Below are 26,992 nucleotides of genomic sequence, written 5' to 3'. Positions count from 1 at the left end.
GTAAAAGGCTAGGTCGCAGTTTATGCCAAAATCATTGGCTTGCGCTTTCAAACAATAATTCTTGTTGGGACCAGTGTATATGTCTGCATGGGGCAGTCAATGTGGAAAGTGGCTATTGGCGTTTGTGCTGCCGGAGTGGACGGATCATGAGCTTGGTATGGTGGTGGTGGATCGCTTGTGGCCATTGTGGGCGTGTGAATCGATTTTGGGGTCAATTATCGCCCACTTTCCGTGATTTAGTGATCGGATCGTATGCAGGGTTTCCAGTGGCTGCTTAGATAGGTGCATGTGGACCATTGACGAGATTGTGTGCGGAGATTCATTCTAGTCTTGAACTCACTAGCGCTTGGCTTATATAAGCTTGAGACCAGAATTTGAATCGAGATCCGTCATGAAATGATGACTTTGCTGTGTAGTTTACTACGTAAAGGCTTTCATTTCAGGGTCCATCCTTATGTATAGACATTGTTTAAGCTTTATGCCAAGGTGGTGCCAAGCCGGTCAAGTGGATATGGTACGCACGCAGTCCGTATCCATGCCCACATATTTAAATAGTAGCTATGACCGTAAGTAGATCATGAGACAAAAGTTCAAGGCAGATTCGAGTTAATGGTCCCAAATTGGGAAATTGCTTTGGCCTGGCTTCCGAGGCTGCCTTATGGAAACGTGCCTGCTAGTTGGGCTTTATAGCACTTGCCCTGAGTATACTTCTCTGCTCCCGAACACATCACCAATTGATTTTCAGAGGTGCATGCATTCCAAATCCCAGGCATCAGCCTGAGTTCTGTCCTCCCCTAAATAGCAAGACCCATCATGCGGCCAGTGATTCTTGACACACTCCAACAAACAATCACACCTGGAGACCACCCCTCAGGTTCCAAAGCTGCAATCGAATCCTCTCCAGCTACAACCAAGTCCTCTCATAAATCAATTGGATCCAGCTGGACCTACGCAAAGAAACCCTCGATTGCGGCGGCAACCATCATCGCAACAACCACATTCTTCGCCCTCATTTTCCTACTCATATGGTATCTCAAGAAAAGGCGAGAGCGACAAGCCCGCCAGCGTCTCGATATGGAGAATCAGCTTGAAGGCCCATTCAATGAATCCAGTCTCGCCTTGACAGAGGACACAAGCAAGGACCTTGACCGATTTCTCCTGAGAGATCTTGAACCCGAACGCACATCGCTGATGTTCAGCCGCAGTCGCTCACCTTCCTTCACATTTGTCATCGACGAGTATGATCGACGCAATCCTACCTCAAAACTCTACCGTAGTAGCTACGACGCGTCGTCGGCGATGAGTCTGAGTAAACTCGACTCTTTGACTAGGGTCTCGACAGACGGACCGAAGCCTAGCGTGGTGCTGCTCTCGGAATTAGCACCGTCGATTTCGAGTGGCTCTGGCTCTGGCCATGGCTCGGGTTCAGGCTCGGGATCTGGCTCTACGCAATTACCGGTCCACACATCGGTTTCACGTCTACCTAGAGCTTCGACAGCCGCTCCGACTACTCCATCTTCCATGTGGTCTACAAGAAGTGCATCGACGAGGTCATCCACCGGCGCGGATATCACACAGCGGGACCCAGTTTACTGTCAGCCGGAATCTGCTAGCGTGATGACTGTAGTGTCTCATCCACGTGGTGGGAGTACTACAATCAGTCCTGTTCGCTCGCTGGTGTGTTCCAACCTGTCAAATGCGTCCCGAGCTTCGAGTCGAATTTCTGTCTCCAGTCCGAGGTACTCTTCTGCGCGTGCCATTGAGCCGGTGGAGTATTCGCGGTGGGAAAGTATGCCCACGCCCGAATCCCCTGTTGATTCTTCTGGGAGTGTTTCCGGAAGGGCTTCACAGCTACCCTCGATTTTGTCGATTTCGCCGACTCAACCGTCCTTGTTTCGGTTTTCGGAAGGTTGATTCTTTCTGATGAGCATGTATTTCAGTCGTTATATCCACAGCTGTGGAATCCAGGTGCTGTGGGGAAGACAAGGGTCTTTGCGTAATTGGGGAATTGGGTTTACCTGTATGGTTGAAGACAAAACTGTCTTTGGAATGATCCTGTATATTGTTTACCGGGAGATGATACGCCGCAGCTTTATACATTAATCAATACAATTTTCCAGTGGAATTTCATGATCGTGATATAGCAGTTAGGCTATCAAGCTATTGACATGTGTACGTAAAGATATGAGAAAGTGTATAGCATCCACCCACGCTAGCATCCAAGCTTCAAATTCGATCAAAGCAATTGTTAAAAAAAAAAAAAAAAAAGAAAAAAAAATATCCGAGGCCCAAGGAAAGCAAGAAAAGCAAATATCAAAGGCAAGAGAATGAACGAAACCCCGAACATGTCCATCATGAAATGTGCATAACTCAAACACACGCAGTTGGGTGCGCGAGATAACTGTTGAAATCAAGTCTATGAGAATGTATTCAACAAGGAACGCTCATCAGAAATCATGACTTCATTTCCCGCACGCTACGCAGGCATCGCTCCATGCGTTTCCCGCGCTCTTTCTCGCGGACGAGTGAGTTCTTGACGAATGCGCGAATGGCCTCACGACCGACTTTCTCGCGCCATGTCGTCCATCCGGCTAATTCGCCTACGACGACGTCTTTGTTCCACGAGACTTCCCTCGCCAGACGGGCTGACTCGACTTCGCCGTCGCTGATCTTCTGTTCGAGATCACGGACAGATTTCTGTCGTGACTCTTCGAAGCCAGGGAGATTGATGTTGAATTTGCGAGGGAGGGAAGAGGATATAAGAGAGGAGCGGGAGCGGGCAATGCTGCGGTTTGTGGAGGTAAGATCTGACATGAGAGAAAGAGGGCGGGAGAGGGATGTGAGGATGGCGGCGGTGGTGTTGTCAATTGCTGTGAGTGCGGCAAGGTAGTGCAGGAGTGGAGAGGAGTCGGAACTGGAAGTGGAGAGACAGATGCCGTAACGGGTGAAGGCTTCGATGTAGGATTGCGGGAGGGCATTCGTAGGCTCTTGGAGAGTGGAGAGGACAGATGAGCAGAGAGACACAGCGTCTGCCATGTCCGAGGTACTGTTCTGGAGTGCATGCCCACGCCGGATCAGGCTGCGCGTGTTAACGTGTACGCCGCGCACCATGTCTTGCGCATGGGATACAAACTGCTCTGTGTCGCGCATGCCCTCCAGCGAGATAGGCGGGAAGTCATCAGCGATGGTTTCAGTCAACGCCGCTGCCTTGCTGCGAGATCTACCTGCCATCATCTCCGGTTGCATTTCTGGCACAAGGAAAAATTCCCAGAGCATCTCGTGGGTCGCGAAGGTGGGATGTGTCAGAAGAGTCTTCAGAAAACGATCGAGCTTTTCCTGTAGATCATGGAGCACGGATCGAGATGGTTTGGAGTGAATCTGGAACGGATTCCGGAAATCAGACAGAGACGGCACATAGGAAGCGGGATGCTCCACTGAGAGCCATTTAGCGAGATTTTCAAAATCTTGGAAGCTTCGACGACACGTGGTGACAGTGTATGTCGTCGAGCCTGGCCGAGAAGTTGCTACCGAATCTGATGTTTGTGCGTGTGGTGCGCCAGATTTGAGGATAAATCGGACCGTTGCATCTTCAACAAAGAAAGATCGTACCACTGTAGTCACACGGCCCGACGGGTCACCCAATGTTGATGGTGGATGGGATAACAGAATCAGATCGTCGATTCTATTCCGTACCTCGTCGTCTTTGGCAAGCTCGACGGCCGTCAATCCCCGGGCTTCCTTGACATGTACATCGACTCGTGGATCCAAGAAAAGAATTCGGACTTGATCCACACGCCCATACTTGCTAGCCATCATAAGTGGTGTAAACCGCTTATCGTTGGTAGCATTAGGGTCGCAATCGCTCTCCTGGAGGATCCGAGTGGTGATTTCAGGATCTCCCACAATATGGAGAAGCGTGTTGCCCTTGGCATCGACATGGTCATCTAGTTGCAAGGGCTTTCCATTTTCTTGTGCCTTTTGTGCTGCCGTCAGGGCAGACTGAACCATGATCTTGTACTCGGGGTGATCATACGACCGACAAAGGGCAAATAGAGGCGTTTGCCCATGCTTGTCCTTTTGTCGCCAGGGGAGAAGGCCACCCAGCCGGGCCAGAAGAGAAGGTGTGCTAAAGAGATAATGGGCGACGGTTCGTCCATGAACGTCAGACTTGGTCAGGTACATCGCAACCACACTATCATCGGTTTTGCTAAACAGGAAATCCAAGAGAATATCAACAATCTCGCTGTGTGCAAGCTGGACAGCCGCGTTGAGTAACGTTGTCCCATCAGCATTCGTGTCTTCGAGTATATCCTCCAAAGGATAATATTCTTCTAGGCTCAGCAAATACTTCAATGCTTCCGTTTGACGTCTTCCCACAGCCATCATGGGTATCGAATCACCAGCAGGATCCTGAGTTTTGGTCATCGTTTCAATGGAGCTATCGCCCTCGATGCCGCTCGCCATTGATCCAATGGTAGTGGTTCGGGAGAGGAATGAGACAGCTGATGACTCTGACATACTGCGAACATCCATAGACACCTTTTTCACAGGCCTATTGAGGTCCCTTAAAGCCGACGGCCCATCCCAAGTCTGGAAGGGGAATACATGCGATAGGGGTGGTGCTTCAGAAGAAGAAACTTCAAGCGATGGGAACGGTTCGCCGTTTGTACACACTGAGTTGCTATACATTGAAGATGTCTCAAAGGGAGACTCTTCGAGGTCCTCAATGCTGTCGGTTTGAAAGAAGACTGACTTGCGCTCAGGCTCGTGAGGAATAGTTTCATCAGTGGAATCGTGGTTCCCATTAGGCTCGAGGATGCTCTTCATGTCCGAAACTCGACCGGCTTTGGTAGCTTGCCATAATCGTCGGTTTCTCACACTTGCGCGACGAAGACCAGCCGAATCAGTGACCAAGTACATTAAAACCGCCTCAAACGTGCTCAGCGCATAGCCCATCTCACCACTATCCACATCGTCGATGTAAATAAAGTGTTGCATATAAAGTAAACGGGCTTGCAGATGACGAATTTGAGATCTGATCACAACAACCAGCAGCAATGAAACCAAGACATCCGCGTTTATAGTGATAGGAGATCGCCCTTTCTCAGACCCGAGCCCATCCAGTTGGCTATAGCTTCCCGGATAGGATATGACTTTAACCGTCTCTAGCAGGGTATTGAGCATTTCGTGAGGACTTCTGGCTTCGCCCATCTTTCTGAATTCCTCCACAGCTCGCCCAAGCCGGCGGATCAGTTCTCTTTTTCCTTCTCGTCCTCCTTCAACGGTGATCCCAACCTGAGTCACGTCGATGCTTTCCATATGTCGAATCCTGGAGTCTAACTCTGAATCTTCGGGTTGTCGAAAAGCGCAAAGACGAGGGAACAGTAATGGCTGGTGAACTTGCTCAGCGACATATCGCTCTATAAGTCGCTCTACCAATGGGCCAGTGAGATCGGTCGTAGCACCAAGAAGAGATAGTTGCTGCTTGTCGACCAGCCGGAAGAGATCAATGGCGGCGGTCACGGCGGTCTCCAAACTCCGCCTCATAAGATCCTCGTCGTCCTCAAAATACTCTTCCGAATTGAATGGGAGCCGTCCACGACGAGATGACCAACTGCGGATAGATGAACTCTCATCTATCAATGTCTCGGCGCGAGATAATTTGTGCTCATTTTCGCTACCAGAAGCAGAAGGCGACCTTGAAGGTGGTGGTGGCAGCGGCTTTCCAAGTTCTTTTCCAAACTCTCGAAACAGTCTTTCTAGACCAGGCTGCATCTGCCTTGCGATCATTGGAAAATTGGCCAATAGCTCGCCGAATGATTTGATTTCTTGCTTTTGCGGCGTCCCAATTGAATGCCTATTTGGGGTCTTCTTATCTGCAGGGGGCGCCTCGATTGTTTTGGGGTTGGTCCCTGGCACTGCAGCGGGAACTATCCTGGCGGGATCAAAGGTCCCGATCAACGGGCGCGAGATGTAGTATATGAGCCATGGTCGCGACTCACTCGAGGGTGTATAGTATAAGGCATCGGACAAAAGTTGGGCTTGAGTGAGAGATTTGAAGCCTAGCAATATAGTAGTCAGTATTGTGCAGACCAGCTCATTGCTCATTGTTCCCCACCTTTGTTGCTATAGACCGAGTTCTCCTTGATGATAACCGTCCTTCCATTGAACGTCGTAACCTGTTTTGCTTTTCCTCTATTGTCGCGCACATTCGAGTCCTCTTTTCCATCCTTTGAGCCTGTGTTGATCGGGATTCGCAATACGTGGCTCCCTAGAAACTCCTCCGACGCGACCAAATCCGAGTAGTACAAATTGGACTCCCGGTCCCGCGAGCCGACTAGACATTCCGTCGTAGGGACAAGAAGCACCTGTCAAATAAATTGACATGGGTCAGCCAGTCCGGGTCGATCCGAGGGGTCTCGCATCAGCTACTCACATGATTCTCCACGGGTATACACTGCCCCGGAACAGTGCTTCGGAAGAAGGCTCGGAGAAAAGGATTTAGAGGGTGCATCCAAACGGTATTGGACGGCCCAGCAGATAGTCTCCAGCAATCATCAAGCCGTGATCAAATCTCCAACTTGGGAGGATTGTGCGTTGGTCGTTTCGCGGGGAAGCTCCGGCGCATTCGAATGCAGGCAACAGTCCGGGGTCGTGAGAAGCCGAGGGCTGGCCGTCGGTGCGTCCACAAAGGACTGGACAGGAGATTGAAAGTCAATTCGCGAGAAAAGCGCACGACAGAAAGAATTAGCCGAATGCGCATGAAACCATCAACAGGGAAGACTTGAAGTAAAGAAGTTCGAGAACGTGATCGCTGCGGGAGCTGATTGCGCGCTATACCATGTTTGGTAAGTCAGGGACATCCAGACTTTCAGTGAAAAAAGGTGGAAAGATTAAACCCAATACGTCAAATTCTTAAATAGGAAAGGAATTTAATTGATATTGTACAGTATATAGAATCATACGGCAAACAGCTATGCCCAAAGAATATGGCCTCCGAGGCCAAGTTCATCTTCAATACAATATCTCCTCCACGGAGATAAAACAAGTCGCAGGAACTCCGGGTCTTCCTAATGGATGACCTGCAAATGAAACTGATAAGGCCCGGTCGCTTCTCCTAGCCCAGTCTGCGGACCTTCCGGCTACGAGTACCACCGAACTTAACACGAGTCGAGTCGGTCACTCGGCTCACAAGTCCACGGATGTTGCGTCCCTCGTTTCCAAGAAGAACCTTGGTGAACGCCTCCCGACCCTTTCCAAAGCCACGGTAAACAATCTCAAGTCGCTTAATGTCCATCAGGTATCCTCGTTCGGCAATCTGAGACATCACGTGTGACGACAACTGGTAGGCAGGGTCAAAGCCAGAACGACCAGCTTTGCGGAAACCAATGTTACCACAGCCCAAGGACATGAGTGGGTTACCGTTGGGCCGTGTCAAAGTGATCATTGTATTGTGTTTGTGACAGTAGACGTGGAGGTGGTGAGGAGGGGCACGGTCGGCGTAGGGGTTCTTCATCATGTCGGCCTCAAGGCTTTCGGCCAGTCTGGCGTAGTCGGAGCGAACCCGGGAGGCAGAGCTCGAGGAGCTATCGCCCTGCATCATTTTGGTGATGGCAGACAGTGGCGATGATTCACTTGAACCCTCTGCGTCGCGGTTCAGAATTTGGCTCTCCATCGATCGGGTGCGGTCCCGGAAGCTCGCGAGGACATTCGAAGAGGTGGATAAAGGTCGGATAGTGCGCAAGCTTGCGGCGTGAGACTGGGGTTGCCGGCATACTGACGGCAGGGCCTTTGCGAGTGTGTTCATCGAGAAAGAATTCATCATGGCAACAAGATGCCGATGCGTCGGCAGGTATAGGTCACGCAACGGAGGTAGGGGAAGTGACAGTCGCAAATTAATACAGCCCTCGGTTATGAGTAAAAGTTTCCGGCGTTGAGATGAAGCAATTGGCCTCGGTGAACGTGGCAGACCGGGATGGAGTCGCAGCCGTGATCGGAGACAAGAGGCGGAAAGGGAAACATTGGAAGTTTTTCGAAGTCTTGGCATCTCGACTTTTTCCCTTACTCACCTTCTTCCCCGGTCTCAACCCTCACTCCTCATTACTTTACCCCGAACATCCGGGCTGGGCTGGATACTTGGCTTACTTCTTGATCCTCTTTCCTATTATTCTTTTCTGTTATCCTTAATCCTAGAGCATGATTTCAGCCAAGATGTCTACCGCCGCGCGCGCGGCCACAATTCGGTCTCAAGCTCCGATCCTCAAAGCCGCGCAGGGCTCTCGGGCCGTTTCATACTCGGCACTGCCGGCTCAGACTTTGAAATTGTCTTCTAGTCAAAGAAGCACTCTTCAGAATAGTCGTCTTCCCGTGTCCCAGCTCGTGTCACCGTTTGCCGCTCTTCCCTTGACCCGTTCTTTCCACGTCGCCAACTCCCTTTTCCAACAACAGCAACAGAAGGAGGAGAAGAAGGGCGAGGAGACCAAGTCCGAATCCGAAGGCCAGGAGTCTAAGGAGGGGGAGAAGAAGGAGAAGAAAGAAGATGCTCCGCCGCCACCACCCCATGGAGATAAGTCTCCGTGGCAAGTGTTCCGTGACACTCTTCAGACCGAGTTCAAGGCTTCCAAGGAGTGGAATGAATCCACCAAGGCTCTCGCTTCTTCGGCGCATGAGTTCAGCGAGAATGAGAACATCAAGCGGGCTCGTGAGGCCTACAAGGCTGCATCTGGGGCTGCCACCACCCGCACTGGTGCCGCCTTGAAGTCCACTGGTCAAGTCATTGGAAAAGGTGCGGCTTGGACATGGAATACTCCGGTTGTGAAGGGTGTTCGTCTCGGTGTTAACGCCACTGGTGCCGGTCTTGAGAAGGCCACCAGACCCGTGCGTCAGACAGAGGCTTACAAGAGCGTTAAGGATGCCATTGATGATGGCAGCAGCTCTCGCTACGGTGGATGGATTGAGAAGGAAGAACGTCGCAAGCGTCGTGAGGAGATGGAAGCCAAGGCTGGAAAAACGGCCAAGGTGGAACAGGCCGTTGAAGATCCCAAGTAAGCTTCTGTTACTTCCATAGGGTCTGATTGATTGCTAACTCATATCAGTGCCGGTACCAACGTTACCCTTCACAAAGACGCCGCCTGGAAGGAATCTTGGCGCACCTTCCGTGACTCCAACCCCATGATGCAAAAGCTCTTCGACGTCAGGAATGTTTATGAGGAGTCTGAGAACCCTCTAATCAGCACTGCGCGTAGCATTACCGATCGTATCGGTGGCTTCTTTGCTGAGAATGAGACTGCTCAGGTCATCAAGAAATTCCGTGAGATTGATCCGAACTTCCAGATGGAAGAGTTCCTCCGTGAACTGCGTGAATACATGCTTCCCGAGGTCCTCGATGCCTACGTCAAGGGTGACATTGACACCTTGAAGCTGTGGCTCTCTGATGCCCAGTTTTCCGTCTATGCTGCTCTTGCCAAGCAATACACCACGGCTGGTCTTCGTTCGGATGGTCGTATCTTGGATGTCCGTGGCGTTGATGTCTCCCACGCTCGTCTGTTGGACCCCGGTGACATCCCCGTGTTCGTTGTTACCTGTCGTGCCCAGGAAGTCCACGTTTACCGCAACGTGAAGACTGGCAAGCTTGCTGCTGGTATGGAGGACAAGGTCCAGCTCGTGACCTACGCTATTGGTCTGACTCGCATCCCCGAGGAAGTCAACAATCCTGAGACCCGGGGCTGGAGATTGATTGAGCTCCAGAAGGCTGCTCGTGACTATATTTAAGGAGACAGACTGGTCTCTCCCCTTTCAGCATACAGCCACCACACAAACTGTATTATTTATCCCTTGGACTCCTCTTTTATCTTTGCTCCTCCTCTCGACTGTACAATATGACTTTGATATCAGGCCAGGCGGAGCTGGCGCTTGTTTACGGTTGCAGCTGCTCTATTTGATCGGCTGTTTCCTTTTCATGTATTAATGTTCACTTTTTTTCATTCCCACTTGTTTTTGTGTTAATTGCAGGTTGTCGATTGTTTCTTTCCAAGCCTACTCGGATCTGGCTGAAAAGCAAAACACATCCCTCCCTCTCCATAGACTCGGACTGCAGCTGCGCGTTGAACATGAGCTGGTCCGGTGGCATCTGGGCTTGAGGTGTTTCCCGGCGTCTTGTGCTTTGCATTTTTCACTCTCCCCTCGACACTGTCTGATCTGCATTTGGACCGTTTCTATCGGTCATTGAGTTTTCGGTTGGTTTCTTTGCATTCGTTTGATAAATTCGGAGCGAATGTATAGGGGACCATGGTTGCATTTAGCTGTGTAAATATATTTACGGAGAATGTATCTGATTTAAACTTGATTTTTTTCTTCGTGCTAAGTAATTAGAAAGCATTGGCTGCCAAAAGGAGACCACCATTTCAAGTGAACCTAGCACATGTTCTCTTCCAATGTGGCCAAGTCCTCAACCTTCCATTATGAGTCCATATGGGCAGCCTATACAACCTCTGGAAGCAATTTAAATTTCTTGAGGCTATGGTAGGTAGGTCGACCAGATAGCCAGGTGGAAGTCTATTCAACAACGCTGTAAACTTTCAATTTGCCGTCCCAAACACATACAGGCGTATTAAAGTACGTTCTATGAGTATAAGAATACCAAGCGAAATGAAGATGACAGTAGGAATGGTTCGTCTAAAAAAACGCTCGCCACAATAACATCAAATCGTGTCTCTTTTGCATGTCATGCATCAAATTTGAAAAGCTTTCAACCCAGGATTTACTGGTTGCCGGCACCGGCACCACGCCCAGCACCACCACCCATCATGTTACGGGCCCTAGAAACCAGGTATCAGTATGTACAGACTTCAAATTGTAGACTTCGGGGACAACTTACATTTCCGCAAGGCTAGGGTCACTCATAAGGCTAGACATGTCGGGCATGCCACCACCTTGGCCGAAGCCCTCAGCCATTTGACGAAGGCGGGGGTTGTTCATCAAGTTACCGAGCATATCGGGGTTGCTCATGAGGTTTTGCGCCATGCTAGCGAACATGGGGTTGCTCATAATGGAGCTCATGTCGGGCATACCGCCACCACCACCGGCGCCGCCACCACCAAACATGCTGGCGAGAGAGGACAGGTCGGGCATACCACCGGCACCGCGGGAGGCACCAGCGGCAGAATCCAGCTCCTCTGAGGGGGGCTCAGCACCTCGGCTAGTCTCCTCGATCTTACGCTGGCAGGTCTCCAGACCACGCTTCATGGCCTCGCTGCCACCATTACCCTCGGCCTCAATGCCCTTCTCGTAAGCCTCCTTAGCGGCGTGGTAGTCACCCATATCGAAGCGGGCAAGACCCAGACGGCTCCAAGCCTTGGAGTACTTGGCGTCGACAGCAACGGCCAGCTCGGCGTCCTCGACGGCCTTCTCATGCTGGTTAGAGGCGGAGTAGGCAGCGGCACGGTTAGATAGGTAAATTGGGTTACCGGGGGCGATCTCCAAAGCCTTGCTGTACTGCTCGATAGCACCGGGGTAATCTTTGCGGGACATAAGGGCATTGCCCTCGGACTTCAACCGGTCAGACTCGGCAGTGGGTGCACCAGCCTTGGGTTTATCATCCTGAGACTCCTGGGCGTTGGAGCTAGAGGCCTGAGGGGTGGACTTGTTGCGCAGCTTCTCGTAAACGCTGTAAATGTTGGCTAGAGACTGTCCACCAACAGCCTCCTTCACGGCGGCCTCGTCGGTCGGATCAACCTTGAATGTGTCAGCGATGCAGGACTGGGCGATCTCAATCGACTCGGTATCGTCGGCGGTCAAGGTGCCATCTTTGAGGCTGGAGCCGAGGAAGTCGATGATGGCCAGAGCCAGGCGCTTATTGCTTTCAGTGGGGGCCTATAAATCGCTTCATTAGCATGAATCCGACGAAACGGTCAGGAACCAAATCGAATATCGGGTCTCACCATAATAACGGTATTCCGTACAATAGCTCACTAGGATAAAGGATACGTCAACTGAGTTCAGGAGAAGAAAAAAAAGTGTCAAGAACAATGCGGGGAGCTTCACGCACGTGATGCCGCTTATCGTCCCCGTTGGATCGAATGTTTGGGGAACCGTCATCTAAAGCATTCGAATATCTTCTTTTTCTTAATCTTACAACCAAGGTTCCCTCCAATCGCGTTTATTGCCGGGGCGAGATGACTCCATATAAGCTTCATTGCCAGTCATAAACGCCCCTTTTCTGACCTGGAGCCATGTACTGGCCCAATGGAGTCCCCCGGGTCTACGCCGTCAATGGCCCTGACATCGCCGATATTTCATCTGATGGGGAGCGCCAACATACCCTACCCTCGCCAGATCCGCGCAGCTCAATAGAGGAGAGCAACGATATTACAAGTGGTCAAGAAACCATAGTCGAGGAGAGCCAGGAGCCAACGCCCGAATCGATTGCCGAAAAGGATATCCCGAAGTGGGAGAATGAAGCTATCAATGGCCTATGTGTGTCTCGGTCTGGTCATATGTTTGCGACCTTAACAGAATCTTCAATTTCCCTGTGGCAAACTAGGGTGTGTTTCTCCATGACATGGTAATTTTGCGTTCTGAACGTGGTTGCTAATGCGTGATCTAGCCAACGGCAGTCGTTGCGGCCATAGCGCGGTCTAAATATTCTCTAAAAACATACGGACCAAATGTTGCACTTTTAATGCACCCGGATTCGACCATATTGGTCGTCCAGACACTCCACGGGTACCTTCTTACATATGCAGTTGCATCGGACCCAGCGACACGAGTCTACCGACAACGCTTCGACCACTCGACACATCCGCGCCGCCAACAACTAACGCACTTCTCGGCCGTTGAGGAATCCAATGTGGTGGGAGATATTAGTATTAGATTTCGAATGGCAATCAAGATCGAGTCTGGGATTGTCAAGGCGCTGGCGCTGGATCAGGAGCTGGTTGTTGCCACTGTGAAACCACCGGCGCTACAGTGCATCCGATGGACACCGGAGGCAAGTGGGACCCAAACTACATCGGAAATGTTGAGCCGCATTCTGGGTATTCCCAAAAATGTGTCTATTGCGGATATGGTTTATGATCGTGCCATGAATGTCATGATTTGGCTTACAAGTACTGGTCAAGCGTATGCCGTGCAACGAGTGACGGAGGCTCAACAAGATCCCGAAGCTCCGAAAAAGCTGTTCCAAGGACACTGTTTCCATGACCCTAGAGAAGATGGCGAGAAGGCGGTCAAAGTGGCAGTCAATGCCCGTTTTTCCCTTCTGACAGTCAGCTGCACGAATGGCGATATTTTGGTATACACAGCCAAAGATTACACGGGAAATGTGCCGCTTTCCCAAAAGTTGCAGCTTCCAGCAACACCTTGTACCACTGGGGCATTGACCTTCATGAGCTATTCGCCGGACGGATACTGTCTCTTTGCTGGCTACGAAAATGGCTGGACAACATGGAGTGTCTTTGGGAAACCTGGCGGCAGTAGCTTTACCGTTGACGCTTCATTAGCGAAGTCCAATGGAGAGAATTGGCTGATCGGTGTTTCCAGTGGCTGCTGGATAGGTGGTGGATCGGATATCATTCTGTCAGGACAGAACGATCGGCATCTCTGGATTCTAGAGACAGCTCGCAGTGCCTTGACGGGCTGCTTTTCTGCTGCCAATCTTGCCCGGGGCTTACTACAGACTGGAACTGAGTTGATTTTATACCGCGGTCATGATTTGCCAGACCTTATGACTATCTCGGGCAAGGATTCGCTATGGCATCATGCTCAGTACCCACCAGCATATCTTCACTCACAATGGCCTATCCGGTCAACCGTCGTATCTCAGGATGGACGGTATGTGGCCATTGCTGGTAGAAGGGGACTGGCACATTATAGCGTAAACAGTGGCCGGTGGAAGGTCTTTGAGGATTCCAAGGTGGAGAATTCATTTGCTGTTCGAGGCGGAATGTGTTGGTATGGACATATCTTGATTGCTGCTGTCGAGGGGGATGAATCGTCATATGAGGTATGTTTTGTTCACGGAGTGGATTGATTTCCATGCTGACTGAATCTATCAGATACGTCTTTACTCGCGTGAGGCAGCGTTGAACAACAACTCGATCATGTTCATCGAGTATCTTCCAGCCCCTGTGGTTTTCATTGGTCCATCTGGAGAGGACTCCCTCCTGGTGTACACATACGATAACATTCTGTACCACTACATCATCAACTCCTCACAGCCGCAAATAACCCTTGTCCCTGTGGGGCAGATTGCATTCAATGGAATTGTGCGGGCTCCAAGCCGAGTACGGGCCATCAGTTGGGTCTTGCCCGAGGAACAAATGCGTAAGTTCACAATGTCCGCTTACGAATAACCTGGACGCTCATGTTTAACAGACAACGGTGATCCTTCCCAAGATGTCAAAGTCGCATCTGTGATCCTCCTGGTCGATGGCAATCTTGTTCTGCTGCAGCCGACAGTGACTGAGTCGGGTGATCTCAAATATGACATGCGGGTCGTCTCCCATGATGTAGAATATTACATCCTGATGCGTGATCAGCTCTCCTTCAACTTTGCGCCTCCAGTCGATGAGTCTCTACCAGCGAGCCCTTCTGCTGAAATGGCACTCAATCCACCCCACAGCAGCCTATCACTTAGGGACTCTCTTTGGATGTTCCGCGGTCAAGACCTGCTGGCTTGGAATGACGTACATGACGTTCTTCAGCAAGAGACGGTGCCGGCACCGCTTAATATACCCCTAGACTTCTACCCTCTCTCCGTTCTATTGAACAAGGGCATTGTACTAGGAGTGGAATCCGAATTGATGCAACGGCGAGATGTTACCTTTGCCACTCTCAAATTTGCCATTCGAGTATGTTCAACCTTTCTTCTATCTGGAACACATGTTTCTAACCATCCTGTTCAGACACATCTCTTCCTCCCATACTTCCTTCAATACGGCTTGATGAACCTCGGAACTCCCGCAGCCCTCTCTTTATGCAAACCCTTCTCGCACCTATCATACTTTGCACACGGTCTAGAAATTCTTCTCCACCACGTCCTCGATGACGAAGTAGACAACGAAAGTCGCGCTAACAAATCCAACAACCCAATTCCACGAGACGGGCCCCTCCTCCCAACCGTCATCGCCTTCCTCCAGGCATCCCTCCCCACCCGGGAGTACCTCGACATCGTTGTACAGTGCACCCGGAAAACAGAACTCCGATCCTGGCGTACCCTCTTCACCTACCTACCCCCGCCAAAAGACCTTTTCGAACAGGCCCTCAAACTCGACTCTCTCAAAACAGCTGTTGGGTACCTCCTCGTACTTCAAGCATTTGAAGACGAGGAACAGAGCCATGATGGCCGAATCGAGGAATACGTGGTCCGCCTTATTGGCCTCGCCTCGCAAAAGGGTGACTGGGAACTTTGTGCCGAACTCGCTCGGTTCCTGATTGCGCTTGATGCGTCAGGCGAGATGCTGCAACGTGCCATTGGCCGTGTAGGATTACGATCTTGGCCCTTGCGGAATGGCACTCATCCCGGGCTAGGATCAAGGTCTGCCTCTGCAGCTGGAGTGAAGGGGCTTGGGCTGAGTCTTCCAGTGAGGACTCCATCGTGGTCCTCTCTTTCTCCGACTTCATCATTGTCGCCAAACCAAGGGAATGCTTCGGATGAATATCCACATTCTGTTGATAGTCAAGATGGTCTTTGAGTTTTGATTGAAACTCAAATCTCACTCTTGTTTTGTGTTGGTGTTGAGACTTCCATCTGTCTGTACATAACCTTCAAATTTTCTCCCAAAATATAATATGGAAATATTGATTTCATCCATAAAAACTGCATGATTTCTTTTTATCATCCCTGGAGATCATCATAACTCTTGTAGACAAAGTAAACCATAGGTATATGCAACCACCAATCAAAACTAACAGTCATAAACCATCATCGCATCCACACATTCACCGTGAAATCGACTCGGATTCTTCGAGCCCCAGCTTTAGATCTAATCCAACTGCAGTTTCCACAGTCCATCACCCAAGTAATGACCCTCATCCATAACAACTCCCTTGCCCTTGGACTTCATCTCCTCGGTACCCATCTTCAGCGCACCAACAAGACAAACCTCCTCCTTGCCCTCGGCCTTCACAGCAACGATAGAACCAGCCTCGAGCGCGTTCGCAGCGTCCGGCAACGAGCCACCGGGCGATGTCAGTCCCGGAGCCATGAGTGCGGCACCGGAGAGCACGAAGCGAATGGCACCGCGGTCGATTTGGATGGTTGGGAGGGCGGAGGGGAAGGCGTGGACGAGCTTGAGGTGGGGGATTGGGGGCCCGTCGAAGGGTTGGAAGAAGAGAGGGGTTGAGTCTATTGTGTAGAGAGTAACGCGGTCGGGACTGTGGGTTCTTGTTAGTTTGTGTTGGCGAGGTTTGGCAGCTTTTCTTCGTATCAATGAGTAGAAGATGGGATTGTATGGTTGCACATACAGCTTGACGGCCTCTAGAGATGCCTTCTTGGGCAGGATTTCTTCAATGTATGGCTCAAAACCGGGGTAGGTCTCCAACAGCTTTTGGCGCAAGCCACGCTGCACTGAAGACTTGACCTTCGAGCGGTTGGTCGACGGGATACTGTAAGATGATTATTTTTAGCTGACTGTTGTTCTAATAAATTGTCTGTGATATATTGTCTGAAAACTGAGATGGTGGTTGTGTGATTGGAGCATCAAAGACAGATTCGTCAAGGCGCTCTCTTCATGCACTGCTTGGTTCAAGTATTGCTTGCGCAGAGAGCTGGTAGAGCTTCTGGTTTTGCGACCCTGGCATCCGGTCCATTGTACTCCTGTCGGTGACTGGAAGCTATGCTTGTGCTGCTCCGTGTGTATTTATAGGGGTCATAAAGGTGCTGAAAGTGTCTACTCACTCTTTCTTGAACATGATGGTGCTTTTCTTGGAGAGGGGTGATGTGTATCGGATCCTATCAAGGCGAGGTGGGATCCGCGGGGATGTCACGTGATGATACCTAGAGGGACGACTGGGTTTGGAAAAAAGATAAGGTAGAATTGAAGGTCTACGATACTTGCAAGAATCCTGGGTACAGAAAGATGTTACATGTGGAAAGTTTTATGTCCAAGACTTGTCATTCGTTGAGCTACTTAAATATGTATCTAGCTCTTGGCAGCACCAGCCTTGATGAGGAGGATATCACCATCCTCAACAACGTAGTCCTTACCCTTGGTCATGACCTTACCCGCAGCCTTGACGGCAGCTTCATCACCAAGCTCCTTGAGGACAGCGTAGTTGTACACAATAGCCTGGATGAAGGTCTTCTCAAAGTCACCGTGGATAACACCAGCAGCGGAAGGAGCCTTGGTGCCCTTACGAATGGTCCATTGGCGGACCTCATCAGTACCGGTGGTGAAGAAGCTACCCAGGTTCAGAGCAGTACGCATGGTAGTGATGACCTTGGGCAGGCCAGACTGGGTGCCCAGCTTCTTGCACTCCTCAGCAGCGGCAGCATCGTCACCCATAAGGGCAAGACGCTCCTCAAAGCAGGCAGAGATGGGCAAGATGGGGGAGCCCTCGGAGTGCTTCTTGATCCACTCGAACAGAGGGGGGAGGTACTTGTTCTTCTTGCGGATGTAGTCCTTCTCACTCAGGTTGACCAGGTACACACAGGGCTTAGCAGTCAGGAGGAAGAGAGGGTTAATAGCCTCAACCTGTAATCAATTGAGTCAGTATATTTGATTTCAAATGATTGGGAGTGGTTTCTGAATAAGACAAAAGGACTCCAAAATGTTTCAGATAGGGTTTTTATCTCAATATGTCCTCAACGTGATATAAATGCGGGACATTTTCGACGAGCTGGGTTATATTCGAGCTATGCTCTTATTCATCATATGATGGAGTCCAATTGGGGAAGAGGGAAGAGCGCATAGGATAGAGATAAGGATATAAGAACGTACCTCCTTGGGGCTCCAGTCACCGTTGCGGATATCATTACCATCCTTGAGGAACTGCAGGACCTTGCCAACAGTAGCCTCCTCTTCCTTCAACTTCTTCATCTCCAACGACTGGCCACCACGGCGAGTCTGCTTGCCAAGAGCCTCGAGCGCCTTCTCGACGAACTCGATATCCTTGACGCGCAGCTCATCACTGATAATCTCCAAATCGCGGACGGGGTTGACATCGCCCTCGACGTGAATAATTTCAGCATCGTCGAAGCATCGCACCACCTGGAAGATGGCATCGACGGCACGAATGTGCGACAAGAAAGAGTTACCCAGACCAGCACCAGTCGAAGCACCACGGGTCAGACCGGCAATATCGTACACGGTCAAGTTGGCGGGCACAATGGACTTGGGCTTGTAGTGCTCACACAACCAGTCGAACCGCTCATCGGGAACAATGACACGGGCCTCCTCGGGATCGATTGTGGCATAGGGGAAGTTTGCAGGGTTACCAAGGGAGGACTTGGTGATGGACTGGAAGAGCGTCGACTTGCCGACGTTTGCAAGACCAACCTATATCATAATGTGTAAGTATCTGTGTAGCCCAAGCTCCACTGAATCATGTATTCAAGAGGATCATTTTGAGTTGGGATGTGGAAAGAAAATAAATGGAGGAGCAGGAGGGAAGGGGAAAGGGGGAGGTTTAAATAGTTTGTGTGGAAATAAAAAAGTGGACTGTGCTGTGCGAAAAAAACCGCGGAAAAAAAACAGCAGAGTGGGGTCATTGCTCACATACGATACCGCTCTTCAAGTTGTTTCCAGGACGGCCCAGGAGGACCTTCTCTTGAACTTGGGCCTTCTTGGGAGGCATTTTATTGGATTTCTTCTTGGAGTAGAAACGACAAAAGACCTTGGGAGGTGGAAGGTGGGGGGATGGACCAAGGCGGAAGCGGCAAGGATAGCGCGCGGTGAAAGCAGGACCAGCTGCGGATCGGTCGACGATACCAAAGAAGAGAACGGAGGAATTGAGGAGAGACGTTATGGCGGCACCCACCAAACAGCGGGCAAGAAATCAATTGAGATTGATATCGGAGACACAAAAGAAGGAATAAAGGAGAGTGAGCTGTAGTCCTGATAGCTTGCAACTTCAGTAGCAAAGGGGAAACATGTCATCACAGTTTTCTGCCTGCAATACACACCGCTCACGTGAAGCCCTGCGCCCTTGACGTCACTACTGTGGAAGTATAGAGGTTACCGTAGAGAAAGAACCGATTAACCCTAAGGGAGAATGCAGAATGCTTTTGCGAGTTTCGTGCATCGAATATAATACAAATACAACCCCCCTTGTATCTTCTCGCCCTTTCCAGGATATCGAAATCTCGAAGAATCAGGGTAAAAATAAAGCAGAAACAAAAAACCCCCCGTGCCCATCCCAAGCACATGTAGATAACGCCAGAAAAAGAAGAGGCAACAAAAGCTAGAGATCAGGCTCGTCATAGGTCCATCGCGTCAGGGTCTGTGGTGTCAACCATATCCAGTAATTTGGCGTATGGAACAGTCACGCGCTGAAGTTCCCGATATTTGCCTGGAGAACATCGGTTAGTATGGTGAAATCCAGTAGAATGCAATGAGACCAAAATAAGAATGAATTTTTAGGGAACATACCAAGAGCAAGAATCACCTCCTTCAGCAAAGTCTCCCGTGGCCAACCACAAAGGTTTTCCGATCCTTCGCGCCAATTGCGACCCTCGCGCTCGTTGCTCTGTAACTTTGACACGGTATCAGAACCCTCTTCGTCATCGAATAAGCCACCAATCAATCCCTTGAGCAATTCTTCGACTTTCATTTTCAAGCCCTCCGCACCGATGCGCTTGGCATACATATTCAAGTATAAGCGGAATTCTTCCTTTGCACCCAGAGACAGGGCAGCAGCCATGCGGTTCTCAAGGTGAGCAATTGACACGCTAGACTCGAAGGTCTCATAGCCTTCACGGGAAAGAAGAACTTTAATGAGCCGTTGTAAGAAGTATGCACGGCCACGAAGCAGGGTCTCATTTGTGGTGTTGCGCTCCAGGAAGGGAATGATGCCAGCTGATACTGCAGCCTTGGCATCCTTTGTGTCCTGCTGTGCGTCTCTTGCTTGCAGGTTACCCACAGGTGCCTCTGTCGAATTCCAGTATTGACTTCCGACAGCCCACCAGGCTTCTGAGACACGCTGCCATGTGTACATGGTTGGCGAGTAGGAGTATCCCTCTCCATTGGTCAGAGATACGACAATTCGGCCTTCTGAGTTAATCCGTGCGTCGGTGACAGCTGGGGCAACCGTGGGATTGGCGCCCATGACATAGATAGCGGCATCAAGAACGGGTTGTAGAGAGACAGGAGGGTGTGGAGAAGAGAGGTGTTTTACGTTCCAAACATAGCACATACCCACGGAAGAGATGCATAGAATCCATGGCCCGTTGCATTCCAGAATGACGGGTTGCGCCTCCAGGACCAAAGCACTCACTAAGCGACGACCAGCGGGGGTCCAGATGTAGACCGAGCCATCCTCGCAGGCTGCTGCCCACATGCTTTGATTGCCAGTAACTAGCAATACAGACTTGGGGAGGAAGTCTTGCCATAAGGGGTGCTCACCGCGGAAGAGTGTAAGGCGCACTGGTTCCCGATCCACAGCACGACCGGTCAAACTGGCTGGAGAGGGATTCCGGGCCTCAAAAACAACATCCACGTTAGACTTGGTGCTCGAATCTCCTCCGCCAGGGGCTGGCGGCTCAGTAGGTTTCCCTGTCAAATCTAGTGCACGAAGAATGTGACTTCGGATCTTAGGAACTGCAAGCCGCAGCTGGCTTACGGCCATGCAAGGATTTGTAACAGCAGGCCTAATGAATTCCGGAGTAGGCTGTTGACCTGCCACTGCTGGCTGTATCTGAGCTGGGAGAAGCCCATCAGGTGTGTTGGCCATAATGGGTGTCGCACCGTTTTGGCTCGCCGCAGCCACGCGCTTTTCGACTTGCCCCTCCTCGTCGCCCTCTAGTTGGGCTAGTTTGCGTTTATTTCCAAGAAGTAAAGCTGTCAAGCCACCCTTTGGTAGCCCATCAAACGGTTTTGATAGATCAACAATGGATGCTGGCGCATCGGATTTGGCCTGGCTACTCACAGAAGCCATCAAACGAGCTTGTGGCAAAGAAGACTCACCGGCTCCTGCTCCAGAAACAAGAAGGGGGGCAATACGCTTCTTTCCTTCTTTAGTATATGTCGGGCGTTGCTTGAGTCTTTCCAGCTTGGCCAGGTATGGATCAGGTTTCTCAGCTTCAGTAGCAGCAGATGTTGATGCTGTTCCATTTGTCTGCGTCTTCGCGGGCTCTGGATTTGGCGACGAGGCTCTTGCAGGGGTTGTGCCATTCGATGGCTGCGGCGCAGACCCTCCGTTGACAGCAGGCTCTGCACCGTCACCCATAAGTGCACCCATACGACCCTCAACACCCTTGATTTCACCAGCTTTGCTCTTCTCCTCGAGTAGCAAGGCATCCGTGGTCTCTGTGATACCGGCACCCTTGCGGTTCGTTCCAAACTTGGTCAAAGACTTCTCATTCTCTTCCATTTCAACAGCGTAACCCAGCTCTCCTTCCTCGAACCGGACCGCCACAATGGTGCCATCTAGCGCAGTGGCATATAGACACTTTCCATCCGGGCTCCAGGCCAGATCTGAAATGGACTTTGCTGCCATCTCTTGGGCCACCACAATAGGACGAGCGTTGCTTGTGATCCAAACACTGAGGGACTTGTCTGCACCTGCGCAGGCAATGACGGTGATATGGTGTTGCCCCGCATGGTTCTCAGCCGGCTGCTTCTGTATCGGCTCCCGCGAGTACAACCGCGGAGAAAATGAGCACACCTCAACTGGTGCTTCGTGGCCGATGAGGTTGATATCGCCATCCCATGAGCCACGATTAACAATAGCCACTGAACTAACAGGTCCATTTACCGCGTTTGCGGCAGCGATATGCATACCATCAGGGGACCATGAGCACCGTCGAAAATAGGCAGTTAAAGGAGAGTTAGCGAAGGGGGCAGAGATGGTCTGTTCCAAAACGAAATTGTTCATCTGATCGTGAGACGTCGAGTTGGGCGCAGGGGAAGTAAATCGGAAGATGCGAACAGTACGGTCATCGCTAGCAGTAGCAAAGTACTTGTTTGCGGGGTCGAATGTGATGCCCTTGACGTGACTCTGGTGCACAGCGATTGTCTTCAGTTTCTCGAATGTATGACCAGACCAGACTACCACCTTCGAGTCCAGCCCAACAGAGACAAGGATAGACGAATCATACGACCACCCCAGATCCTGTACATCGTTGTCGTGGCCGATTAATCGCCGGATAGTGCGCCAATTCTCTACAGGCGGTGCTTCGTCCGACCCTGTACAGGTTTCAAAATTATCAGTACCCACTCCCCCTACTTTTATACCTAGAATAAGACCTACCGAACGTAGAACCGTGGGTGGGTGGGTTGGCATCCAGCGTATAAACGCAAACAATCTTATCGTCTGCCCCTGATGCCAGGTATTTCCCATTCGGAGAGAAACGAACAGTATGAATCGTGCCGGAGTGGTTGCTCATCGAAGCAAGCTGCTTCGGCTTACTCGCGAATTCCGGATTGCCGGTATTGTAGATGGCCTCGGTAGACCAGATCCGCACATAGCCATCTGCAACACAGAAGCTCGGTGTTAGCGACAATCTTTCGGCGATTCCAGCAACGCGGGCTCTATTCTACACTCCTCATGGCAGCCCTGGTATGTGCATGTCGAATAATTCTCACCTCCTGCGGCAGTCACCAATCTCTTCCCATCCGGCGAGACGTCACAACTGTAAACCTCGAAATCTTTCCTTTCACCTAAATGCGAATCGACCAATAATTAGCATAACTATTCGTTTCAAACAGTAGAAGTCCCGGTTTATTTGAGAGACTCCAAGATCCAGCGCTCGGTTCTCAGGCAGGATAAACATGGGAACAAAGCCATAACAGATATCCGTACCTCCATGTGTGAGCCAAACTGGCTTGATAATATGCATTGCGCAACCGAGGCGGAGTGCGCCACACCCCTATGCAACGCAGAAATGAAACCTTGAAGTGTATCGTATTGGCTCTGGTGTACTCTAGGTTGGTACAATCACAGCGGAAGGAGGGCTGACGATAGGAAGGGCGAATCTGGAAGTAGTGATCAGATGGAGGGTCAAGTGTGTATCGTAGAGGACATCGCAGAAATCACCCCTTGGAAGTTCCCTGTACAGCTTCGCGGGGATTTAATAATTGATTCCGCTGAGAAGCCGAGGGTGGATGATGGGGGTAGAGAAAGTTGGGCGTTGCGAGATACAAAGGGAGGTTGCTGATCAGGGCGCGAAACCGAAAAGTCGCGATCTCCAGATTTTGTGGCCCGAGCTCCCCTTTTCGCGTTAAGCATTTAATACTTACCAGCCCCAAAATAGTATATGGATCACATTTACAACAATAATTCCAAATTTTCAGTGTACTGATTCTGATGATTGTTGCTACACACTATCATACAGGCTTTGTCTTCTTTTCTGGTTCATTCCTTCTCCCTTGTGCTCTTAGTCCCAATGCCCCGCGGTGCCTTATGTACGTAAAAATACCGAGTCAATTCGAATCCCGCATAGCAAGAGCTGGTACCTTTTCTGACTCCTGAAGAAATGCTGTAGAACCAAGCAAAAGCAGAACACACATGGAAATGAGGAAAAGAAAAAGATAAAAACAATAAAGGGGGAGGCGTAAGTGGTACAAATAGACAGATCGGCGAAGTACCGAAGGCTCTGTCGGATCAAGATGCAAAAGGACTCCAAGAAAACTCAGCTCCTACACATCGGACGTAGCTCATCGATCTCAGTGCTTAACCTTCTGGCTAGCCTCGGAAAATGACTCCAATACACTGCGTGCGACCTCATTGTTAGGGTCAGTCTCCTTCGACTCCTCGGCCTCAAACTCATCCTCCACCAAATCGCTGGTCGCAGCATTCTCGGTATTCGGAGTAGTATTGATCTCTGACTCCTGAGCACCAAGTGTCTTGGCAGCAATGCTCTTGGCCTGGCTCTTGCTGACATTGCCGTAGACAGCCATAGCACTGGCAATCATACCGCCCAGGTCGCCAACGTTACCTGGAACAACAACGGAGGTACCCTCCTTAGCCAGGTTGGAGAAAGCTTCAACATATTTCTCGGCAACCCGCAGGCTAACAGCACCATGGGCATGCTCCTGACCATCTTGCATGGCCTTCGCAACGGCCTCAATTCCACGTGCTGTGGCATCCGCCTTCAACTGGATAGCCTCAGCTTCACCAGCCGCCAGATTAATCTGCTCAGCGCGCAAAGCCTCAGACGCCAGGATAACGGATTGCTTGCGTCCCTCGGCAATGTTGATCGCACTCTGTCGCTGACCCTCAGAATCCAGGATCTCCGCTCGCTTGGATCGCTCCGCGGTGACTTGGCGGTGCATGGCTGCTACGACACCGTCGGGCGCATGAATATCTCGTATCTCGTATCTCAGACACACAACACCCCAGTCCTGTGCAGCTTCATTGATCGCTTGTGTGATGTTCGTGTTGAGTGTGGCGCGCTCCTTTAGGACATGGTCCAGGGTCAACTGGCCGATTTCGGATCGCATGGTCGTCTGCGCGAGTTGAGAGATGGCGTACTCTGCATCTTCCACACCGTAGCTAAAGTCTCAATATGTTAGAAATTTGAGCTCACTTCAATCAGGTAACAGTATCATACCTGGCCTTGTATGCATCAAACACTCGGGTATATAACACGCCATCCAGCTCCAATGTGACATTATCCGCGGTAATGGCATTCTGGCTGGGTATCTCCAACGCCGACTCCTTCAAGCTCTTGACGTATGCAATGCGATCCAGGAATGGAAACAGAATAGCAAGACCGGGCTCTAGAATCCGGTGGAACTTTCCCATCCGTTCCACAATCCATGCCGTCTGCTGGGGCACGAATCGTACGATCGTGTTTGCGGGGAGGGTTGGTCGGTTCGTAAAGTAAGTGGTTGGGCCCCCTGATGGGTTGTGCGAAGCCGCAGAGCTACCTCCAAATTGGCTGAAAAGGGACTCTGGGGCGAGCTTGCGGCTCGAATTTGAGAGCGCGCGGCATTGTATCGTAGATAGGGCTGTCCGGGTGGCCGGTCGGGGAAGACGGCGAAGCTGCAGCAGCAGGTTACCTCGGGACCGTAATAGTCTTGATGTTTGGCGGGATGCACCCTCCATTTTGAGAGATTGGGGGTGTATGTGTGGGGATCGGAGGGAGAGTGGAGGAGTAAGCTAGTTATGAGCTCGGAACAAAGGTTGAGAGGGCTTGCTGCCTGAGGCAACATGGGTGTTCTCCGCATTGACTCAGCTGTGATAGGTTGACGAACACTCTATACGAATATTGCTTTTGCACGGGGTTCAAGCCCTTTTGCCATAGCAGGCTGTTGTTTAAAAAACTGAATTTGATATAGATATCCGACAAGCCATTTTCCCAGGAGAAAGCATTTCATGTTATGCACTGCAATAGTGTCATATTCCCAGGGGAAAAAAACCACCCTATGAAACCTGATTTATGAACAAAGTGTGCCGACACAAGCAGCCAAAGCTGCAACTCCTAGAACAACGCCCCTGGGTCCAGAAAATGCTAACTCGTAATGCTCTCTCGGGAGTTCCTGCAAAGGACATAACCCAAAATAAACGCGACGGAAAAAAGTCTCTTTACAGAAACCCTCATGGATAAATGCAGTCGGAGGAACGTCCACATCGCAGTGAGAAGATAAATGACATCATACAATACTTTTTTTTTCATTATTGGCCTCGACCATTGCTTTGCTCTCAGCTGCTGCGCCATGCTGATGTCCTTGAGAACTCGCTAAGATCTGAGCGTCATGGCGGGACAGCAGACACTTCGATCACATAAGGATAGAAGAAGTACAACAACTTCACAGAAAGAGGTAACACGAAATCTCTATGATCAGAAGAGTGTGAAAGGGAATAAAAAAGGGGTTTTTTTTTTTAAAAAAAAAAAAAAAAAAGGTAATTTTTTGGGACTGAGACACAATGGAATCAGGCATCGAAAAGGGGAAAAGGGGATATCGCCCGGAAGATCATGCATGCCAGGACTCCGAAACGTTTTGAGGATAAAGCCCATGACGGAAAACGCAGAAGCATTGGGGAAACAATAGCGAAAAACAAATCCGGTGTGAAACGCAGTGGAAGGACAAGAATAAGGCCGTAATGCTGCGATGAGAATGTGACCTTTAGGCACTTAGAAAAAAAAAAGGTAGTTGACGATGCATGCAAACCCCCTGGGGACACAACTATGCTGTTCATGATTTTGGAAAGCAGGGAAAAAAAAAAAAAAAAAAAAGAAAGAAAGAAAGAAAGAAAAGAAAAGAAAAGAAAAGAAACAAGAGGAGAGAAGATCCCAAGAAACGTATTCAAAAGCGGGTGACGATGGAGTTCAACGAAATAGTTGTCTCCCAATCCATTTCCACTGATTGCCAAATGCCTTGGTGAAATGTTTGCGAATCAGAGCAGAGTTATGAAACTTCTCACTCTGTTGGTCACTGGCAACAGTTTGAATAAGATTGAAGATCATATCACGAGGTTTAAAAGCCTCATCTCGGCACAGACCGACCAGGTCCCAAAGAATCCGATCGGGTATAGGAAATGGATTGGTGAGAGCAAAGCGATAAAATTTCATGAGCTGTGTGAAGCCATCGTCTGTGTGTCGTGTAAAAAGATCATCAAGGGCTTGACGCCTAAATTCATTGTACATTTGCAGATTGAATTCCTGCATCAAACAGTCCAACCAGTATTGGTAACCAGCAAAACTGATGTTTGTGTTGTCCAAGACTTGTTGTTCCGGACCTCCAACCTCGTCATGTAAAAGCATTTCGAATGATTTGTTGACATCAGCGTACTTCTGCTTTGAATGGCTCTTTCCTTTCCACTGGAATGACGGACGCTTTTGGCGGTTTTGCTTATGTGGCAGCTTGGTAGTTTGGCGAGCAAGAAAGTT

The 26,992-nt window shown here is 50.3% G+C and overlaps 11 protein-coding genes across 11 annotated transcripts; 3 read left to right on the top strand and 8 right to left on the bottom strand.

Moving 5' to 3' along the window:
• Positions 1–813: 813 nt before the first annotated feature.
• On the top strand, positions 814–1,914 carry N7484_010865 (uncharacterized protein; the record flags this gene model as incomplete). Its single annotated transcript, XM_057121252.1, has 1 exon — positions 814–1,914. The coding sequence occupies one exon, from the start codon at positions 814–816 to the stop codon at positions 1,912–1,914; it is 1,101 nt and encodes a 366-aa protein (XP_056967006.1).
• Positions 1,915–2,454: 540 nt separating this feature from the next.
• Positions 2,455–6,514, bottom strand: N7484_010864 (putative VPS9 domain protein; the record flags this gene model as incomplete). The annotated part of the gene is made up of 3 exons (XM_057121251.1): positions 2,455–6,062; positions 6,119–6,368; positions 6,437–6,514. The coding sequence occupies 3 exons, from the start codon at positions 6,512–6,514 to the stop codon at positions 2,455–2,457; spliced, it is 3,936 nt and encodes a 1,311-aa protein (XP_056967005.1).
• A 603-nt stretch (positions 6,515–7,117) lies between these two features.
• On the bottom strand, positions 7,118–7,825 carry N7484_010863 (mitochondrial 37S ribosomal protein uS11m; the record flags this gene model as incomplete). Its single annotated transcript, XM_057121250.1, has 1 exon — positions 7,118–7,825. The coding sequence occupies one exon, from the start codon at positions 7,823–7,825 to the stop codon at positions 7,118–7,120; it is 708 nt and encodes a 235-aa protein (XP_056967004.1).
• A 386-nt stretch (positions 7,826–8,211) lies between these two features.
• tim44 (protein translocase subunit TIM44) lies at positions 8,212–9,771 on the top strand (the record flags this gene model as incomplete). The annotated part of the gene is made up of 2 exons (XM_057121249.1): positions 8,212–9,044; positions 9,096–9,771. 2 exons carry the CDS (start codon positions 8,212–8,214, stop codon positions 9,769–9,771), a joined length of 1,509 nt encoding a protein of 502 aa, XP_056967003.1.
• Positions 9,772–10,759: 988 nt separating this feature from the next.
• On the bottom strand, positions 10,760–11,942 carry N7484_010861 (uncharacterized protein; the record flags this gene model as incomplete). The annotated part of the gene is made up of 3 exons (XM_057121248.1): positions 10,760–10,817; positions 10,877–11,871; positions 11,940–11,942. 3 exons carry the CDS (start codon positions 11,940–11,942, stop codon positions 10,760–10,762), a joined length of 1,056 nt encoding a protein of 351 aa, XP_056967002.1.
• A 288-nt stretch (positions 11,943–12,230) lies between these two features.
• N7484_010860 (RIC1 family protein) lies at positions 12,231–15,692 on the top strand (the record flags this gene model as incomplete). The annotated part of the gene is made up of 5 exons (XM_057121247.1): positions 12,231–12,542; positions 12,605–14,002; positions 14,055–14,322; positions 14,374–14,849; positions 14,904–15,692. The coding sequence occupies 5 exons, from the start codon at positions 12,231–12,233 to the stop codon at positions 15,690–15,692; spliced, it is 3,243 nt and encodes a 1,080-aa protein (XP_056967001.1).
• A 291-nt stretch (positions 15,693–15,983) lies between these two features.
• N7484_010859 (translation machinery-associated protein 20) lies at positions 15,984–16,911 on the bottom strand (the record flags this gene model as incomplete). Its single annotated transcript, XM_057121246.1, has 3 exons — positions 15,984–16,374; positions 16,465–16,605; positions 16,898–16,911. 3 exons carry the CDS (start codon positions 16,909–16,911, stop codon positions 15,984–15,986), a joined length of 546 nt encoding a protein of 181 aa, XP_056967000.1.
• Positions 16,912–17,141: 230 nt separating this feature from the next.
• N7484_010858 (YchF/Obg family ATPase) lies at positions 17,142–18,795 on the bottom strand (the record flags this gene model as incomplete). Its single annotated transcript, XM_057121245.1, has 3 exons — positions 17,142–17,693; positions 17,940–18,497; positions 18,721–18,795. The coding sequence occupies 3 exons, from the start codon at positions 18,793–18,795 to the stop codon at positions 17,142–17,144; spliced, it is 1,185 nt and encodes a 394-aa protein (XP_056966999.1).
• A 622-nt stretch (positions 18,796–19,417) lies between these two features.
• Positions 19,418–22,996, bottom strand: hir1 (putative histone transcription regulator Hir1; the record flags this gene model as incomplete). The annotated part of the gene is made up of 5 exons (XM_057121244.1): positions 19,418–19,509; positions 19,590–22,343; positions 22,408–22,629; positions 22,743–22,817; positions 22,960–22,996. 5 exons carry the CDS (start codon positions 22,994–22,996, stop codon positions 19,418–19,420), a joined length of 3,180 nt encoding a protein of 1,059 aa, XP_056966998.1.
• An 826-nt stretch (positions 22,997–23,822) lies between these two features.
• On the bottom strand, positions 23,823–25,206 carry N7484_010856 (SPFH domain-containing protein; the record flags this gene model as incomplete). The annotated part of the gene is made up of 2 exons (XM_057121243.1): positions 23,823–24,651; positions 24,710–25,206. 2 exons carry the CDS (start codon positions 25,204–25,206, stop codon positions 23,823–23,825), a joined length of 1,326 nt encoding a protein of 441 aa, XP_056966997.1.
• Positions 25,207–26,431: 1,225 nt separating this feature from the next.
• Positions 26,432–26,866, bottom strand: N7484_010855 (Winged helix-turn-helix transcription repressor DNA-binding; the record flags this gene model as incomplete). Its single annotated transcript, XM_057121242.1, has 1 exon — positions 26,432–26,866. The coding sequence occupies one exon, from the start codon at positions 26,864–26,866 to the stop codon at positions 26,432–26,434; it is 435 nt and encodes a 144-aa protein (XP_056966996.1).
• Positions 26,867–26,992: the final 126 nt, after the last annotated feature.

This window comes from Penicillium longicatenatum, assembly GCF_028827895.1.
Source record: "Penicillium longicatenatum strain IBT 33135 chromosome Unknown contig_7_segment0_segment0, whole genome shotgun sequence".
Classification (NCBI taxonomy): Eukaryota; Fungi; Ascomycota; class Eurotiomycetes; order Eurotiales; family Aspergillaceae; genus Penicillium; species Penicillium longicatenatum.
Note: the sequence above shows the minus strand (reverse complement) of the source record. Positions and strands in the feature narration are given on the sequence as shown.